The sequence below is a fragment of the Stomoxys calcitrans genome, chromosome 1, assembly GCF_963082655.1.
Source record: "Stomoxys calcitrans chromosome 1, idStoCalc2.1, whole genome shotgun sequence".
Taxonomy (NCBI): Eukaryota; Metazoa; Arthropoda; class Insecta; order Diptera; family Muscidae; genus Stomoxys; species Stomoxys calcitrans.
The window spans coordinates 30,707,622-30,727,539 of NC_081552.1; the positions used below are offsets into that span (position 1 = coordinate 30,707,622).

The 19,918-nt window shown below is 38.7% G+C and overlaps 1 protein-coding gene across 3 annotated transcripts in view; it reads right to left on the bottom strand.

Annotated features, from left to right (window-relative positions):
• Nucleotides 1–19,918, bottom strand: part of LOC106086275 (bifunctional 3'-phosphoadenosine 5'-phosphosulfate synthase) — a 102,242-nt gene that overhangs the window by 5,301 nt on the left and 77,023 nt on the right. For all 3 annotated transcript variants that reach the window (XM_013250879.2, XM_013250877.2, XM_013250878.2), the window contains exons 2-3: nucleotides 4,425–5,480; nucleotides 2,520–2,675 (exon numbers count right to left, since the gene is read on the bottom strand). In XM_013250879.2, coding sequence (XP_013106333.1) covers nucleotides 2,520–2,675; nucleotides 4,425–5,480 — 1,212 coding nt within the window. The remainder of the gene's footprint in view (nucleotides 1–2,519; nucleotides 2,676–4,424; nucleotides 5,481–19,918) is intronic.

The following is a 19,918-nucleotide window of genomic DNA, read 5'->3' on the forward strand; positions in this document are numbered from 1 at the left end:
CTCTAGGAATGAAAATCGGACGATATATATAAATGAGAGCTATCTCTAAATCTAAACCGATTTCTACCAAGCTTTATAGATATTGAGGAAGTCGTCGAGGAAAGCGTTGTACAAAACGATTTATTAAATAATCCAAAAATACAAATAAATGAACACCCTAGCTAAGGTATAGAAACTCTAAAAGAAATTTCGAGTTTTTTTACAAAACGTTTTCTATTAATATATAGAGTGAATTAGGACTGAGAAAGAACAATTTATATTACATTTTAAAAAGACTGTCTACTTTTAGTATAACCCCGAAATAGTTAAATCCGACTGTTCTACTACATTTAGCAAAAAACGCAATCCTGATTTCCAATATCGATCTAATGACCTTGATAATTTTCTGACCTGCAAAGTTAAAAAAAGTTATCAATATGTAAAGGGATTAAAAAAAAGCAAAAATCCTCATACATCAAAAGATCAAATCGAGATCAAACCAGTAAAGAAAGGCAAAAGTCGGGTGGTGCTGATGCTTCCTACCGAATTGCAAGAGAATCGGTTAACAAGTGATCACTTTATGGCAATATTTCTCAAAATCGGACGAACATATACATGGGAGCTATATCTAAATCAGAACCGATTTCGACCAATCTTTATAGATATTGTGGAAGTCTTCGAGGAAAATGTTGTACAAAATTTTTGGGAAGATTGGTCAATAAATGCGCTTGCTGTGGCTCTAGGAGTGAAAATCGGGCGATATATATAAATGAGAGCTATCTCTAAATCTAAACCGATTTCTACCAAGCTTTATAGATATTGAGGAAGTCGTCGAGGAAAGCGTTGTACAAAATTTTGGCAAGATTGGTCCATAAATGCGTATGCAGTGGCTCTAGAAGTGAAAATCGGGCGATATATTTATATGAGAGGTATATCTAAATCGGAACCGATTTCTATGAAATGTACAAGTAATGTCGAGAGTCATAAGAAAATCCTTCCTACCAAATTTCAAGAGAATCGGTTAGCAAATGACCATTTTATTGCATTATTACTGCAAATCGGACGACATATATATGAAAGCTATATCCAAATCTGAACCGATTTCTATGAAATTCACCAAATTTCGAGAGAATCGGTTAACAAATAACCATTTTATTGTAGTATTAGTGAAAATCTGATGAACATATATATGGGAGCTACATCCAAATCTGAACCAATTTTTTTCAATTTCAATAGGATTCGTCTCTAGGCGGAAAAACATGCCCGTACCAAATTTGAAGAAGATCGGATGAAAATTACGACCTGTAGTTTGAACACAAATTAACATGGACGGACAGACGGACCGAGAGACAGACAGGCGGACATAGCTAAATCAATCAGAAAGTGATTCTGCAATGTCAGGAGTCATAAGGTCCTTCCTACCAAATTTCAAGATAATCGGTTAGCAAATGACCATTTTTTTGTATTATTACTGGAAATCGGACGGACATATAAATGGGAGCTATATCCAAATCTGAACCGATTTCGATGAAATTCATCAGTAATGTCGAGAGTCATAAAAAATTCTTTCCTGCCAAATTTCGAGTGAATCGGTTAACAAATGTCCATTTTATTCCAGTATTACTGCAAATCGGACGAACATATATATGGGAGCTGATCGGCAGCCCCGATCAGTACCAAAGCCATGAGTCAGGTTTTTTGATGTTTGGTCAAAACTAAAGATTTAATTCCGACTCGTAGATATACGCAAAGTAACAACTTTCTATTTAGGAGGGCACCGTAGCGCAAAGGTTAGCATGTCCGCCTATGACGCTGAACGCCTGGGTTCGAATCCTGGCGAGAGCATCACAAAGAAATGTCAGCGGTGGTTATCCCCTCCTAATGCTGGCGACATTTGTAAGGTACTTTGCCATGTAAAAACTTCTCCCCAAAGAGGTGGCGAACTGCGGTACGCCCTTCGGACTCGGCTATAAAAAGAAGGGCCCGTATCAGTGAGCTTAAAACTTGAATTGGACAGCACCCATTGATATGTGAGAAGTTTGCCCCTGTTCCTCAATGGAATGTTCATGGGCAAATTTGCATTTGCAACAACTTTCAATTAATTTCTTTTTCCCACGGAATAGAAGTTCCCCTCTCCCATTTCTCACGATATCTTTTTAGGGTTCCATGGGTATCTGTGTGACTATTTTCTTTGCTGGGTTTCTTTGTATGATAAACTTTTATTACTACCACTACATGAAGAGTTATTCTTGATCCGATAGTACGGTCCATATAATTTAATAATCAAATGGCCCATCCGCTGAGTCCAATTTTGGCATACTATTTCAAACATTCCGGCAGTTATCGTGCGTGACCTGTTTAAACCAATGTTGACAAAAAAGATAATAGCTAAAAAACAACCCTTTACTAAACTAATTTTCAAATTATTGAAAAAAACCCTGTATTCTATTCGCGTTAAGTCTTTTAAGTTTTTGTCTCGTGGCTGACAATTGAGGTAGTGCATTGACCATGCTTGAGTATAAATTTTTATGTCGACTTACTTGGAATGCGAAAATAGCATCAGCATTCATTTCAGTAAATCTCTGCCTTAACTCATTTGGGGTGAGCCGATATTGATCCAAACCATCATTCCATTGAATTCGTTCGATGACATCTAAATCACCACCCACAAGATAATCACCAGATTCAAGCACCATCTGTAAATAAGTAAAGAAAACAAAAACAAAATCACAGAAAATTAAAAAAACATATGAAGACAATAATGAAGATAATTCTGCAGAAAAAAGATTAGCAAACTTAATTTAGAGATGATAAATGTTTTTAAGGAAACATTACCTTCGATGAAAAATATTTTCATTCATATTGTTTCCAAAAAAGTCTACAGGACCTTCCAAGATAGTCTACAAGAACTTCGTAGTTTGCAAGACTTTCCAAGAACGTCTACAAGACTTTCCAAGAACGTCTACAAGACTTTCCAAGAAAGTCTACAAGACTTTCCAAGAACGTCTACAAGACTTTCCAGAAAAGTCTACAAGACTTTCCAAGAAAGTCTACAAGACTTTCCAAGAACGTCTACAAGACTTTCCAAGAACGTCTACAAGACTTTCCAAGAAAGTCTACAAGACTTTCCAAAAAAGTCTACAAGACTTTCCAAAAAAGTCTACAAGACTTTCCAAGAAAGTCTACAAGACTTTCCAAAAAAGTCTACAAGACTTTCCAAGAAAGTCTACAAGATTTTCCAAGAACGTCTACAAAACTTTCCAAGAAAGTCTACAAGACTTTCCAAGAACGTCTACAAAACTTTCCAAGAAAGTCTACAAGGCTTTCCAAGAAAGTCTACAAGACTTTCCAAGAAAGTCTACAAGACTTTCCAAGAAAGTCTACAAGACTTTCCAAGAAAGTCTACAAGACTTTCCAAGAAAGTCTACAAGACTTTCCAAGAAAGTCTACAAGACTTTCCAAGAAAGTCTACAAGACTTTCCAAGAAAGTCTACAAGACTTTCCAAGAAAGTCTACAAGACTTTCCTAGAAAGTCTACAAGACTTTCCTAGAAAGTCTACAAGACTTTCCTAGAAAGTCTACAAGACTTTCCTAGAAAGTCTACAAGACTTTCCAAGAAAGTCTACAAGACTTTCCAAGAACGTCTACAAGACTTTCTAAGAACGTCTACAAGACTTTCCAAGAAAGTCTACAAGACTTTCCAAGAAAGTCTCCTGGAAAGTCTTGTAGACCATCAAGGGAAGATTTGTGGACGGTCTTGGAAGGTCTTATGGATATTCTAGGAAAGTCGTGTAGACTCTCTACGAAAGTCGTGTAGACTTGTAGACATTCTTGAAAGTCCTTTTAGGAAAGTAGACTTTCTTGGAGGGATTTGTAGACCTATTTGGAAAGTCTTTTAGAGGTTTTTGAAAAGTCTTGTGGAATTTCTTGGAAAGCCTTCACGACTTTCTTAGAAAGTTTACACGACTATCCTAGAAAGTTTATACGACTTTTCTAGAAAGACCTTCTAAGACCGTCTACAAGTCTTTCCTGGAAAGTCTACAAGACTTTCCAAGAAAATCCACAACACTTTCCCAGAAAGTCCACAAAACTTTGCCAGAAAGTCTACAAGACCTTACAAGAAAGTAAAGGCCTTTCAAGAAAATCTACAAAACCTTCAAAAAATGTCTATAAGATCTTCCAAGAATGCCTAAAAGACTTTCCTACGAACTCTACAAAACATTCCCAGAAATTCTACCAGACCTTACCGGAAATTCTAACATATATTCTGAAACGGCCTTATTTAGGAAACTTTAGGATGCCTTAAAATAGGTTTATTTGACAGTTCTATAGAGGAAATATGTCAAATAAACCTATTTTAAATCTACATTAAGTTTTGTGAATAAGGCCGTTAAACTTTCGATGGTTCAATATGTGAATTTTCGATTCCATTTGGAGTAACTCACCTTTATATAAGGATGATTGGGATTACATGTGCCAAATTGGCGGCTCAAACGTTCTTCTTTGCGTTGATAGTAGAATTCTGGCTTCCTCAGAATAGCCACTGGTTTGCCATCATGTGTCAGTGTTATGGCTGAAATCCCATCCAATTTGTTTTTCATCTCTTCCGTTACGGACAGCACGATCGGCACTGATTGATTCTCACGAAATGCTCCATCTTCGCTTAATATCGAATTGAAATGTAAGGTCTGTAGGTATTCATCTTCACGCATAAATCCTTTTAAGGGATATGCCCATCCTTCTGCCAAAACTTGCACCCATTGCAATTCAACTTCGGTTATTGGCACTGAGGGCAAAGACTTGGCTTCATTTAAGATCGCTTCCTTCACCGAAGGTAGTACATAGAGCTCGGGCAGTGTTTCTATATCACGCAGAGTTTTAGGTATAATCCCTTCCTCCTCCAACAGGCCTATGACTTTTTGTGTTGACTCCTTGATGGTGAAACCATCGGTACTCACTACCAATTCGGGGTTATCGGGCTTTTCATATTCCTGTGTAATGCCTGTAAAACCCTTGATTACACCCTCGCGAGCCTTTTTGTACAGACCCTTGACATCGCGCGACTCACATACCGACAAAGGGGTGTCAACGAATATTTCGTAAAACTTCAAATCGGCATCTTTGTGTATTTTTCGTGCCATCTCACGGTCATCGGCAAAGGGAGAGACAAAACTGCATATTGCCACTACACCACTGTCGGCAAACAACTTGGCGACTTCGCCTACACGTCGAATATTCTCTTCGCGATCGGCTGGCGTAAAGCCTAGATTTTTATTTAGACCTGTGCGTATGTTATCACCATCGAGGCCATAGGCTGGTATGCCTCTGGACACTAAGTAGGCTTCCAATTCAAAAGCTATGGAAGTTTTACCAGCTCCACTCAAACCCGTCAGCCAAACGGTGCAGCCACGAAATCCACGGCATAGACCTAAATTTTTACCTCGTACCTCTCGGGTAATGTGATGTTTTTGCTCGGTCACATTTGTGGCGACTTGTAAACACTGCAAAGAGTTAAGAAAAGAGGAGGTTATTTTCAATTCCATATAAAATATATATAAAAATTTTAAAGAGAAATAAAAAATGGCAAAGTTTTTAAACCTTTTCTAAACAAAACTTAACAACATGACTAAAAAAACAAGTAAAAGCGTGCTAAGTTCGGCCGGGCCGAATCTTATATACCCTTCACCATAGATCGCATTTGTCGAGTTCTTTTCCCGATATCTCTTTTTAGGCAAACTAAGGATAAAAGAAAAGAATTGGGGCTATAACAAGATATGGACCGATACGGACCATAATTGAATTGAATGATCGAGACCATAGTAGAAGTCATTGCGTAAAATTCCAGCCAATTCGAGTAAGAATTGGGCGCTTTAGGGGCTCAAGAAGTAAAAGAAGAAGAGATCGGTTAATATGGGAGCTGTATCAGGCTATAGACCGATTCGGACCATATTTGACACGTATGTTGAAGGTCATGGGAGAAGCCGTTGTACACAATTTTAGCCAAATCGGATAATAATTGCGCCCTCTAGACGCTCAAGAAGTCAAAATTGATGATCGGTTTATATGGCAGCCATATCAGGTTATGGACCGATTTGAACCATACTTAGCACAGTTGTTGAAAACACCACCCAAAATCAAAAGTGGACCGATAAGAACTTGGGTATCAAATGTCGAAGTATAGGGGGTCACCCCACGCCCAATAAAACGCCCAAAATGGGCACATTAGCCAATCATGGATATATGGGACTCGATTTTCTCAATATTCCGAAGGGGGACGGACCCTCTCCCTTATGCCAAAAACACAACACAATATAGGTATCAAATGATAGATATTGAAGAGTAGAATACGAATATGGTATTAAAATTTGAGTCTAAGTACCCATCGGACCGCCCCAACCTCAAAACTCTCCCAAATAGACATATTGGACGTTCATTTAAATATGGGGCTCACATGAAAATTATTCGGGATTAGAGTAGATTTCGATTCTGGCATAGGGGGTCACGCCACCCCTTAAAAACGCCTTTAGATCCATTATGACTATATGATACTTGGCTGAAACGATTTTCTTAAAATTTTCATAGATTGTGTCTCGAAGGAAACATAGGTTATAAAATTTTTCGGTATCGGAAGGGGGACGGACCCTCCCCCTTACCCCAAAAACGCCACCCGCATCCGAAAGTGAAAGGTATTAGAGACCAGAAAATGAATATCGTATTTAAATTTGAATACAAGTACACACCCTCCAAACGGATCATATTTACCGGCCATGGCAATATGGGGCTCAAATTAAAGGGATTTGGAAGTGCAGCACGAATTTGATATCCATATTTGAGTCGAAATGTCTCAGGTGCCATCCGTCGCCTAATGAGAACATTACCCTAGGAAGAACATTACCACCAGGAATCGAGAAGGGGCAAATTCTCACACATCAAAAAGTGCTTTCGGATTCAAGTTTAAACTCAATGATAAGGGACCTCTTTTTATAGCCGAGTCCGACCGGCGTCCCGCAGTGCGACACCTCTTTGGGAAATTTTTTTAAATGACCATACATGGCACTGTACCTCGCAAATGTCGTCAACATTAGGAGGGGATAAACCCCGCTTTTTCCGATGTTTTCGCCAGGATTCGAACGCGTTCAGCGTCATAGGCTACAATGACACGAATTCGATATCCGCATTCAGGGCGAAGTGTCCCCACCCTAAAAAGATATTAGAGAGTTAAAGAAAGCGCAGCGTAGCGGGCCCTGTTCGGCTAGTTTGTTTGTTCCAAGTAGGTTCGATTTGTTTGTAGGGGCTCAAGAAGTCAAATGGGGAGATCGGTTTATATGGGAGCTATATCCGGTTATAAACCGATTTGAACCGTACTTGGCACATTTGTTGGAAGTCATAACAAAACACTATGTGCAAAATTTCAGCCAAATCGGACAAAAATTGCGGCTTCCAAAGGCTCAAGAATTCAAATCGGAAGATCGGTTAATATGGGAGCTATATCCAAATCTGAACCGATATGGCCCATTTGCAATCCCCAACGACTTACATCGATTTGAAGTATTTGTGCAAAATTGCAAGCGGCTAGCTTTACGCGTTCGTGATTTCGACTGACGGAGGTACATGGCTAGATCGAATCAGAATGTCGAGACGATCCAGAATATATACACTGTATGGGGTCTCAGATCAATATTTCGAGGTGTTACAAACCACGCATCCTATGGTGGTGGGTATACAAATTTAAACTATGCAAAGGTTGATTTTTTAAGAGCTATAGGAAAGTTTTTCATAATCGATAATACGGTCCATATAATTTGATGTTTGCAGATTATTTCATGCAAATGTTTACCGTGACTGCGCTTCAAATGGTCCATCTGCTTAGACCAATTTTGGCATACTCCTTCCAACATTTCGGCAGGTATCTCAGGAAGCGGGCGTGTCAGTACAGACATGAGTTTTAAAATAGCACCACAAAAAATAGTTTAAAGACGTTAAATCGCACATGTCATGCAAGTCAAGCTCTTGAATTTTGGGCAAAAAAGATGGATATCAACTCACGGTAGCGCTTACCATTCAAACTGGCGATTCTTGTCTGGCGAGCTTATATTGGATATAAAGCTGGGTATTTATAATTTTGCAGATATCTTGGGTATAAAAACCGTGATGATTTCATATTCTTTGTATATAAACCTGACCTCATAGAATCTGAATTTTGTTATATGTAGCCGCTATATAGACCAATCTCCAGACTTCAAGTTTTGAGGCAATAAATTGGTTATTTTTCATCCGATTTCGATGAAATTTGGGACAGTGAGTTCTGGTAGATGCCTACCCTTTTCTGTGAAATGTGGTTTAGATCGGATCGGACCTATAGACCGGCGGCCTGATCTACCGATATAGGGTATCGTGCAAAATGTATGTCCCGAATGTGACCAGGGACCATGCGACACACGTCACCTGTCTAACTGCCAAGCCAGACCCAATCGACTCAGACCAAGATCCCTCTGGACGCACCCCACCTTAGTCGGAGGTGTCCTGGATCTGGACACTCAACAAAATCAAGCAGGCGAAAGATAGAAAACAACAAACTGCTACAACAACAACAAGAAAATTTCAAGGACATTTTTAAAGGCAATATTTCAAAGGACGTTTTTAAGACAAAATTTTATTGATATTTTCCCAAAACTTTTCCAAAGGAAAACTTTCAGTAGGATTATTTCTAAAGACAAAATTTCGATCAAATTTGCAATGAAATTTTTTCTAAAGACACATTTCAATGAAATGTTTCTAAAGACAAAATTTTAACTAAACTTTTCCTTAAGACAAAACTTCAATCAAAATTTTTTTCTGAAAACAAAATTTAGAAGATTTCTTTTTTTTGTTAAACAAAGAGTCTGTTTCTTTCCGTTTTATCCGATTTTTTTGAAATTATAAACCGCGAGTTGTACGAAGGATCGGGATTCGAACCGAAAATGGTCCACATTATTAGCCATAGCTGCCATATAGACCGACCTACCGATTTTAGGGTGCGATTATGATCCGATTTTGTTGAAATTTATAATAGTGACATTCTGTCGACATCCGCAACGAGTTTGATCCAGATCGAACTTTATCAATATATAGCTGCCATATAGACCGATCTGACGAATTAGGCTTTTAAGACCATAAAAGCCACCTTTGTTAGCCGATTTCGCTGAAATTTGAAACAGTGAGTTGCACTGGGCCTCTCGTTGACCGAACTGAACATAGTGTAGATCGGACCAAATTTGGGAATAGCTGACATATAGACCGATCTGCCGATTAAGGGTCTTAAGCCCATAAAAAGCCGTATTTGCCTATTTCGCTGAAATTTAGAGCAGTGAGTTTGACTAGATTTCCCGTTGTTCGAACCAAATTTGGTCCAGATCAGACCATATTTTGATATAAATTTGGGACATGGATTTATACTAGGCCACCCGATATCTGAACCGCGTATGGTCCATATCAGATCTGGGATCTAAGTAGAGCTGGCAAACAATCGATAGCCGGCAGGCAATTCGATATTTATAATAATAAATATCGATGCTATCGTTAATTTCCCACCACCTATATTTCAAACGAAAATGAGAAGTAACAAATAAAAGTTCAGCCGGGCCGAATCTTAGGAACCCACCACCATCACGGATTCTGCTAAAATATAGAAGCTATATCTAGTTATAGGCCGAATTGGACAGTACTTGGCGCAATTGTTGACAGTCATAACAGAACACTATATGCAAAATTTCAGCCAAATCGGAAAAAATCGCGGCTTGTAAAGGCTCAAGAAGTTAAATCGGGAGATCGGTTTATATGGGAGCTATATCGTGTTCTTGAGTCATAACAGAACACCATGTCCAGAATTTGAGCTAAATCAGAAGAAAACTGCGGCTTCTAGGGGCTCATCAAGAAGTCAAATCGGGTGATCGGTTTATATGGGATCTATATCAGGTTATACACAGATTAAAACCGTACTTGGCACAGTTATTGGAAGTAAAAATAGAAGACTATATGCAAAATTTCAGCCAAATCGGACAAAATAGCTGCTTCCAAGGGCTCAGAAAGTCAAATCGGTAGATCGGTTTATATGGGAGTTATGTATCGATTTAAACCGTACTTGGCTCCGATGTTGGAAGTCATACCAGAACACAATGTGCAAAATTCCAGCCAAATCGGGTAAAAATTGAGGCTTCCAGGGGTTCAAGAAGTCAAATCGGGAGATCGGTTTATATGGGAGCTATATCAGGTTATAGATCAATTTGCTGCGTTGTTGGGAGTCATAACAGAATACTATGTGCAGAACTTCAGCCAAATCGGGTGAAAATTGAGGCTTCCAGGGATTCAAGAAGTCAAATCGGGAGATAGGCTTATATGGGAGCTATATCAGGTTCTTGACCGATTTGGACCGTACTTGGCACAGTTATTGGAAGTCAAAATAGAAGACCAAGTGCGGCTTCCAGGGGCTCAGGAAGTCAAATCGGGAGATCGGTTTATATGGGAGCTATATCAAAGTATAGATCGATTTGTACCGTACTTGGCTTGTTTGTTGGGAGTCATAACTAAATACTATTCAGCCAAATCGGGTAAAAATTCAGGCTTCCAGGGGCTCAAGAAATCAAATCGGGAGATCGTTTTATATAGGAGCTATATCAGGTTATAGATCGATTAGGACCGTTCTTGGCTCCGTTGTTGGGTGTCATAACAGAATACTATAGTCCCAATTTCAGGCAAATCGGCCAAGAATTGTGGCTTCCAGGGCTCAGGAAGTCAAATCGGGAAATCGGTTTATATCGGAGCTATATCCAAATCTGAACCGATATGGCCCATTTGCAATCACCAACGACCTACATCAATATAAAATATCTGTTAAAAATTTCAAGCGGCTAGCTCTACACGTTCGACCGCTATTGTGATTAGGCAGACGGACGGACGAACATGACTACTTCGAATCAGAATTTCGAGACACTTAGGGGTGTAGCGAACCACACCAGACCAGCTAGTTTTTTGTTTTTATAAAAACTGAATTAAAATTTTGACAAAAATTACGACAAAATTTCCTGCAAAATCAAAACATTGAAATTTTCTAAAAAAAAATATTATCTTTGGCTGTCGAAATTTGACAAAATTGTCAGCGTCAATTGAAATTTTACGAAATTTTCTATTGAAAATTAAAACAAGTAAAAGCGTGCTAAGTTCGGCGGAGCTGAATTTTATATACCCTCCACCATGGATCGCATCTGTCGAGTGCTTTGCGCAGTATCTCTTTTCAGGCAAACAAAGAGTAATGAATATGGGCGGAGGAGGAGGTGGAGCTTTATCAAGTTATAGTCCAATTCGGGGCTCAAGAAGCAAAATCGGAGATCGGTTTGTACAAAATCTGTGCCAAATCGGATAGGAATTGCGCCTTCTAAAAGCTCAAAAAGTCAAGACCCAAGATCGGTTTATATGGCAGCTATATCAGGTTATGGACCGATTTAAACCATACTTCGCACAGTTGTTTTAAGTAAGATTAAAACACATTGTGCAAAATTTCAGTCAAATCGGATAAGAATTCCGCCTTCTAAAAGCTCACGAAGTCAAGACCCAAGATCGGTTTATATGGCAGCTATACCAGGTTATGGACCGATATGAACCATACTTAGCACAGTTGTTGGAAGTGATATCAAAACACTATGTGCAAAATTTCAGTCAAATCGGATGAGAATTGCGCCCTCCAGAGGCTCAAGAAGTCAAGACTCAAGATCGGTTTATATGGCAGCTATATCAAAACATGGACCGATTTGAACCATACTTGGCAAAGTTGTTGGATATCATAACAGAACACGTCGTACAAAATTTCATTCCAATCGGATAAGAATTGTGCACTCTAGAGGCTCAAGAAGTCAAGACCCAAGATCGGTTTATATGGCAGCTATATCAAAACATGGACCGATATGGCCCATTTACAATACCAACCGACCTACACTAACAAGAAGTATTTGTGCAAAATTTCAAGCGGCTAGCTTTACTCCTTCGGAAGTTAGGGTGCTTTCGACATACAGACGGACGGACATGACTAGATCGACATAAAATGTCGCGACGATCAAGAATATATATACTTTCTGGGGTCTCAGACGAATATTTCGAGTAGTTACAAACAGAATGACGAAATTAGTATACCCCCCATCCTATGGTGGAGGGTATAAAAATGTATGTCAGAATTGTTTCATATACGAATTTATAAATAAACTAGCTGACCCGGGCACGCTCCGCTGCGCCTTCTTTTACTTTATATGGAACAAAAGTCTCATTGGAATGTTCATTTTCGACAATTAAAGATCTTTTAGTGAAATACCATGCTAATTTGACTAACAGTTTAACAATATAAGTGCCTTTATCATTTTTTGTCCATAAGCAGGTTAAGTTCGAAGATGGGCTATATCGGACTGTATCTTGATATAGCCCCCATATAGACCGATTCGCCGATTCAGGGTCTTAGGCCCATAAAAGCCACACTTATTATCCGATTTTGCTGAAATTTGGGGCAGTGAGTTGTGTTAGGCCCCTCGACATCCTTCGTCAATTTGGCCCAGATCGGTCCAGATTTGGATATAGCTGCCATATTGACCGATCCTCCGATATAGGGTCTAAGGCCCATAAAAGCCACATTTTTTATCCGATTTCGTTGAAATTTGGGACAGTGAGTTGTGTAAGGCCCATCGATATTCATCGTTAATTTGGCTCAGATCGGTCCAGATTTGGATATAGCTGCCATATAAACCGATCCTCCGATTTATGGTGCTAGGCCCATAAAAGGCACATTTATTGTCCGATTTTGCTGAAATTTGGGACAGTGCGTTATGCAAGGCACTTCGACATCTTTCTTCAATTTGGTCCAGATCGGCTCAGATTTGGATATATCTGTCATATAAACCGATTTCTTGATTTATGGTTTTGGGCCCATAAAATGCTCATTCAATGTCCGATGTCGCCGAAATTTGGGACAGTGATTTAAGTTAGGCCCCTTGACATACTTTTACAATATCGCACAGATCGGTCCAGATTTGGATATAGCTGCCATATAGACCGATATCTAGGTTTTAGGTTTTGGGGCCATAAAAGACGCATTTATTGTCCGATGTCGCTGAAATATGAGACAGTGAGTTTGGTTAGGCTCTTCGACGTTCTTCCTTAATTTTACCCAGATCGGTCCAGATTTGAATATAGCTGCCATATAGACCGATCTCTCGATTTTAGGTTTTGGGCCCATAAAAAGAGACATTTATTGTCCAACTTCGGTGAAATTTAGGACAGTGCTTTGTGTTAGGCTCTTCGACATTTTTATGCAACTTGGCCCAAATCGGTCCAGATTTTGATATAGCTGCCATGTAGACCGATATCTCGATTTAAAGTCTTGGCCCCATAAAAGGCGCATTTATAATCTGATTTCACTGAAATTTGACACAGTAACTTATGTTAGGCTTTTCAACATCCGTGTCGTATATAGTTCAGATCGGTTTATTTTTAGATATAGCTAGTGTACTTATTAGTAATTGGTCCAAATCGGAACATATTTGGATATAACTGATATGGAACATAAGGTATGAAATTTTTAGCGAATTTTGATGAAAGGTGGTTTACATATATACCCGAGGTGGTGGGTATCCAAAGTTCGGCCCGGCCGAACTTAACGCCTTTTTACTTGTTATATATAAGAAGAAGATTTGGTGTTATTTATTACAAAATGTCATCCACATAATATCGAAATATAAACAAGGCCAAATGGTTAAAATAATAATACACCATTTCTATAAATCACCACCAATTTATGCTAATATAAAACAAAAAGAAATTAGAAAAATTTTCGCTGACCTCAAGCTAACAAAAGCTCAACTCTATCACACTCTATCTTTCACTACCTTCTTCCATGCCAAAGTACTCGAATAAATGGTTTGGGTGATATAGCCATGGATGGTTAAACAAATGAACGCAAAAAAAAAACAACATTTAGTGGTAAAACTGCTTAATAACACAATTTCGATAGCTCCAGGTGATTTTGAGTTTACTGACCTCAATAATGGACAGTCATAAGCTTGGCATATGTATGTATATACATATGTTCAGTGGGATATTACAGTTATTCGTGTGTTCAATTTGAAGAAAAATGTTACCACAAAAGATATATTCATATTTAATGAACCTTAAATGAAAAAATCAATAAATATTGTACTGTATATGTGAGTAGGGCTGTTCAAAAGAAAGCCTTTAGATACCAGTCAATGTTCGGCCGGACCGCATCTTATATACCCTCCACCATACATCGCATTTGTAGAGATCTTTTCCCGATATCTCATTTAAGGCAAGCAAAGGATAAAATAAAACAAGTTATAGTCCGATTCGGACCATAAATGAATTGAATGCTGAACATTGTAGAAGTCATTGTGTAATATTTCAGTCCATTCGGATAAGAATTGCGCCTTGTAGGGGCTCAAGAAGCAAAATCGGGAGATCTGTTTATATGGGAGCTGTATCAAGCTATAGATAGACTCAGACCATATTAGACACTTATATTGAAGGTCATGAAAGAAGCCATCTTACAAAATTTCTGTCAAATCGGGTGAGAATTGCGCCCTCTAGAGGGTCAAGAAGTCAAGACCCAAGATCGGTTTATATGACATCTATACCAGGTTATGTACCATCCTAAACATATGCGCCATCCTAAACATAGTTGTTGGAAGTCATAACAAAACGCCTCATGCAAAATTACAGCTAAATCGGATAAGAATTGCGCCCTCTAGAAGCTGAAGAAGTCAAGATCCCAGATCGGTTTGTGTCAGCTATATCAGGTTATGAATTGATTAGACCATACTTAGCACAGTTGTTGGAAGTTATGCCAAAACATCGCGTGTAAAATGTCTGTCAAATCGGACGAGAATTGCGCCCTCTAGAGGGTGAAGAAATCAAGACCCAAGATCGGTTTATATGGCAGCTATACCAGGTTATGTACCGATTTGCGCCATACTAAGCACAGTTGTTAGAAGTCATAACAAAACACCTCATGCAAAATTACAGCCAAATCGGATAAGAATTGCGCCCTCTGGAAGCTAAAGAAGTCAAGACCCCAGATCGGTTTATATGGCAGCTATCTCAGGTTATGAACAGATTTGAACCATACTTAGCATAGCAGTTGGAAGTGATACCAAAAGACCGCGTGTAAAATTTCAGTCAAATCGGACGAGAATGTGAGCTGTATCAAGCTTTAGATCGACTCAGATCATATTAGACACGTATGTTGAAGGTCATGAGAGAAGCCGTTGTAGAAACTTTCTGTCAAATCGGGTGAGAATTGCGCCCTCTAGAGGGTCAAAAAGTCAAGACATGAACCGATATGGCCCATTTACAATCCCAACCGACCTACACTAATAAAAAGTATTTGTGCAAAATTTCAAGCTCCTAGCTTTACTCCTTCGAAAGTTAGCGTGCTTTCGAAAGACAGACGGGCGGGCATGGCTAGATCGACTTAAAATGTCATCACGATCAAGAATATATGGAGTTTTATTGGGTCTCAGACGCATATTTCGAGGTGTTACAAACAGAATGACGATATTAGTATACCCCCATCCTATGGTGGAGGGTATAAAACTAGACCTACTTAGCCATAATGGTTTTGGTTAAACTTTAACAATGACAAGAAAATTGCCTTTTATTGTGGTAGTTGCGGTTTGGTGTAGAACAACTGAAACAAGTAAAAACGTAACTGAAGTAAGAAAAAATGGTAAACACCCACTACAATGGACAAATTTGTAGTCCTATTTAATAATGAATTATTTACTATATCCACAAATAAAAAACATAATCCAATTTTAGTTGGCTCGATTTACACTAGAATCGGATCGAAAATGCTACTTTTATGGGCACTAGATTTAAAATTGAGAGAAGGGTCTATATGAGAGTTTTATCCAAGTGCAGTCCGATGTGCACAATACTCAGCATGGTTGTCGAGGAATCTAGTGGAACTCACTGTTGAAAAATTCGACGATTCGCTTTTAATAGACTCAAGACTGCATATCATGTAATCAATGTATTGGTCAGTCACATCCAAATAAAGACCAATCCGTACTTTATTCGTAAAGAATGACGAGTTGTTTAAAAACAAATGGGTTTTTTTTTTTACCAAAATTGACTTATAAATGCTGCTTTCATAGGCTCAAGACCATAAATTGGAAGACAGGCCTATATGGAACAATATCCAAATATGCTGCAATTTCGACAATATTCAGGCAGGCATGTCAAAGTCCAAAGCAACTGCCTGTTCCAAAGCTTGTTGCAATCCGATCAATAGAACATAAGATACAAAATCGGTATATCGGTTTAGATGGCATATAGTATATCCAAAACTCAGCGAAGTTTGCTATTTAAAATGGCGAAATGGTTTGTAAAAACAGCAGTTTTTGTCTTCTGAAAATGGGAATGCAGACAAGACTGCTGTCTTAGCAAACAAGGGACTTAGACAAACAAAAGTTCACTTCAGCAACTATTTCGATCTAATGTTTTTAACAAACAGACAAATTGTGAAATTTAATGATCTTCGCCCTAACAGGGAGAAAAACTTGAAATGAAAAAAATTCGGCAGAGCCCGGCCGGGATTCGAACCTGGGCACACGGAGCAACAGCGAGAGGCGTTGCCATTGTCTACCGTTCGAAGCCATCCATCCATTCCATGTGCTACCATGGAAATGGTGTAATTATTGCAGACAAAAAATCTGTCATTACACGAACACATGCATTGGGATAAGTACAGCTAATAGACAGGCTTGTCGAGCGTGGTTAATGGGGTATTTGTATAATAAGAGGCGTTTTCGCAACGTACGGTCCTTGAAGCCATCACACCAAAGACGAAACGCTTCCCATAGTGGTTGATGTGTGTTGCGATCTCTGGCTTTCCTTTTCTTTTTGCAAAGAAAATATCCGATTATTGAGTTCGTCTCGAAAGAGAAACAAACAGATAAAGGCATTAAGTTCGGCCAGGCCGTATACCCACCACCTCGGATATATATATATATATATATTAAACACCTTTCGTCATCATTTTTGAACCCATAGCAGCTATGTCTAAATATAGTCCATATTCATAGAAAAAAGTTAGCTGAAAATAGCAAACATTGTCTGCTGAATATTACTAGTTTTGCTGCTATTGTAGCAGTAGTTCTGCAATTTCAGACCAGCAAGCTTACTGCTGAAAAGTCTTTTGTTTGCTGAAAAGAACTGCTATTTCATTATGAAGGGGATGTTAGAAGAAAAAATAAAATACAAATGTAAATGTATGTCTCAGTGGATGTTTATAAACACCACTGAACAAAGAGGGGGCTGCGAGCATTCCAAAACTATGTGGCCTAATCTAGACTTGAAGAAGTCTACTGCTTTGCTGTCATTGGCTAGTACAGACGTCTCAGTCATTGCGTCCGTCATGACAGGTCACTGTCTAATCAGAAAACATGCTGACAGACTGAAGGTCGCCAGCAACGACTTTTGCAGAAGCTGTAAGGACATCGAAGAAGAAGAGACTATAGAATACCTTCTGTGTGTGTCCCGCACAAGCAGCAGCAAACATTAATCTCCGCTTTCCCATTTTCGGCAGACAAAAACTGATGTTTTAGCAAACATTTTTGCTGTTTTGAATAACAAATTTGGTTGAGGGTCTAACACAAATTATTATATCAAATTCATCGGTTAAAAAAAGCACCTTTTATGGGTCCCAGGACACCTATATCCAAATATAGACCGTTCTGAATCATATTGAAAACGAATATCGAAGAGCCTAGCACAGCCCACTGTGTCAAATTTCAGCGAAATCCAGTTATAAACGTGCTTCTATTGTCCCAAGAAATTAAATCGGGGGATGGTATATATGACAGCTATATCCAAATACAGCCGGATCTTGAGCATACTCGATACGAATGTCGAAGGGTCGAACAGAACTTATTGTGCTTAATTTCAGCGAAGTTGACCTTTTATGGGCCTAAAACATTTATCGGGAGATCGGCATATATGGCAGGTATATCCAAATGTGGATCGATCTGGGCCGTATTGAACATGGAGCTTAACACAACTCGCTGTACCAGATTCTAGCGAAATCGGACAATATATACGCCAGTTATAGGCTCAACACCTTAAATTGAAAGAAATAGATCTATATGGCAGTTATATCGAAATATAGACCGGTCTTAAGCCGCTGGGCCCAATGCAACTCATTATAAGTAATTTTAGCAAAATCGGTTAATAAATTCACCTTTTATAATACTAAAATCTTAAATCAGGAGATCGGCGTATATGGCAGCTATAGCTGGACCGATCTGGGCCGTATTGAACAGGGATGTCGAGGAGCCTAACACAAGACGCTGTACCAAATTTCTTTTAAATTCGGACAATAAATGCGTCTATTATGGGCCCAAGACTATAAATCGAGAGATCGGCCTATATGACATCTATACCCAAATCTGGGATGTCGAGGGGCCTTATATAACTTACTGTCCCAAATTTCAGCGAAATCGGACAGTAAATGCGCATTTTATGGGTCCAAGATTTAAATCGAGAGATCGGTTTCTAGGGCAGCTATATCTAAATCTGAACCGATCTAGGTCGTATTGAACACAGATGTCAAGAGGCACTGTCCCAAATTTTTGGCGAAATCGGATAATAAATGTGGCTTAAGGTATACTTATTTGGAATAGTATTTCAGATCGAAAAAAAAATAAATTTATTTTTCTTTTAAATGATGTGATATTTTGAGGAAAATCGGAACGCATAGAGATATCATCATGATTTCAGAGTTTCACTATAAAATGGTGCTTTAAATAATAAAAATAATCGGGCTTCGGTGCTATGCGATTCGATAAATTTGGGCAAAAACTTTAGTTTGTCTACAAATTTTCAAATTTGGAACGGCCTACATATATTAAGTAGTTGATCAACTAGGGAATTCCACTGTATTATTCGAATCTACATTAAGTCCAATTTTAAATATTAACAAGTAAAAGCGTGCAAAGTTTGGCTGGGTCCGAATCTTGGAATCTTTATACAAAATAAATTAGGGCATAATTTTATTCCACATACCAAACTTCTGTCAAACCAGCCAAAATTAAAGCTTCTAGGAACCGAAAAACGATGATCAGGAGACCTGTTTTCATGGGAGCTATATCACGTTATAGACCGATTTGGACCGTATTTGGCACAGTTGTTGAAAGTCGTAACAAAACACTACATGCTCAATTTCGGCCAAATCGGACAAAAATTGCGGCCTGTAGGGGCTCAAGAAGTCAAATCAAGAGATCGGTTTATACGGGATCTATATCAGATTATAGACCAATTCCGACTGTACTTGGCACAGTTGTTGGAAGTCATAACGGAACACCACATGCAAAATTTCAGCCAAAACGGACAAAAATTGCGGTTTGTAGGGGCTCAAGAAGTCAAATCAGGAGATCGGTTTATATGGCAGCTACATCTAAATCTTAACCGATATGACCCATTTGCAATCCCCAAAAAACTTCATCAATACTAAGTATCCATGCAAAATTTCAAGCGGCTAGCTTAACGCGTTCGAACGCTATCGTGATTTCGACAGACGGACGGACGGACATGGCTAGATCGACACAGGACGTCGAGACGATCAAGAATATATATATTTCGAGGTGTTACAAACGGAATGACTAGATTAGTATACCCTCATCCTATGGTGGTGGGTATAAAAAGAAAATTAAACCTCCTGGAAAAAAAGCTATGAAGGAAATAATGATGAAATATTTTTAGAAAAGTAGGAAAACTTTGAACTTCTTTGGAAATTTTAGGATATGAAGCGAATAACTCTTAGTAGAAGGACTCCTATAATCGAAAAACTCTGTAGGCTTTACGACGGTGTAAAATCTCCAATCGGTTCATAAATGGTCCCACAATCTCA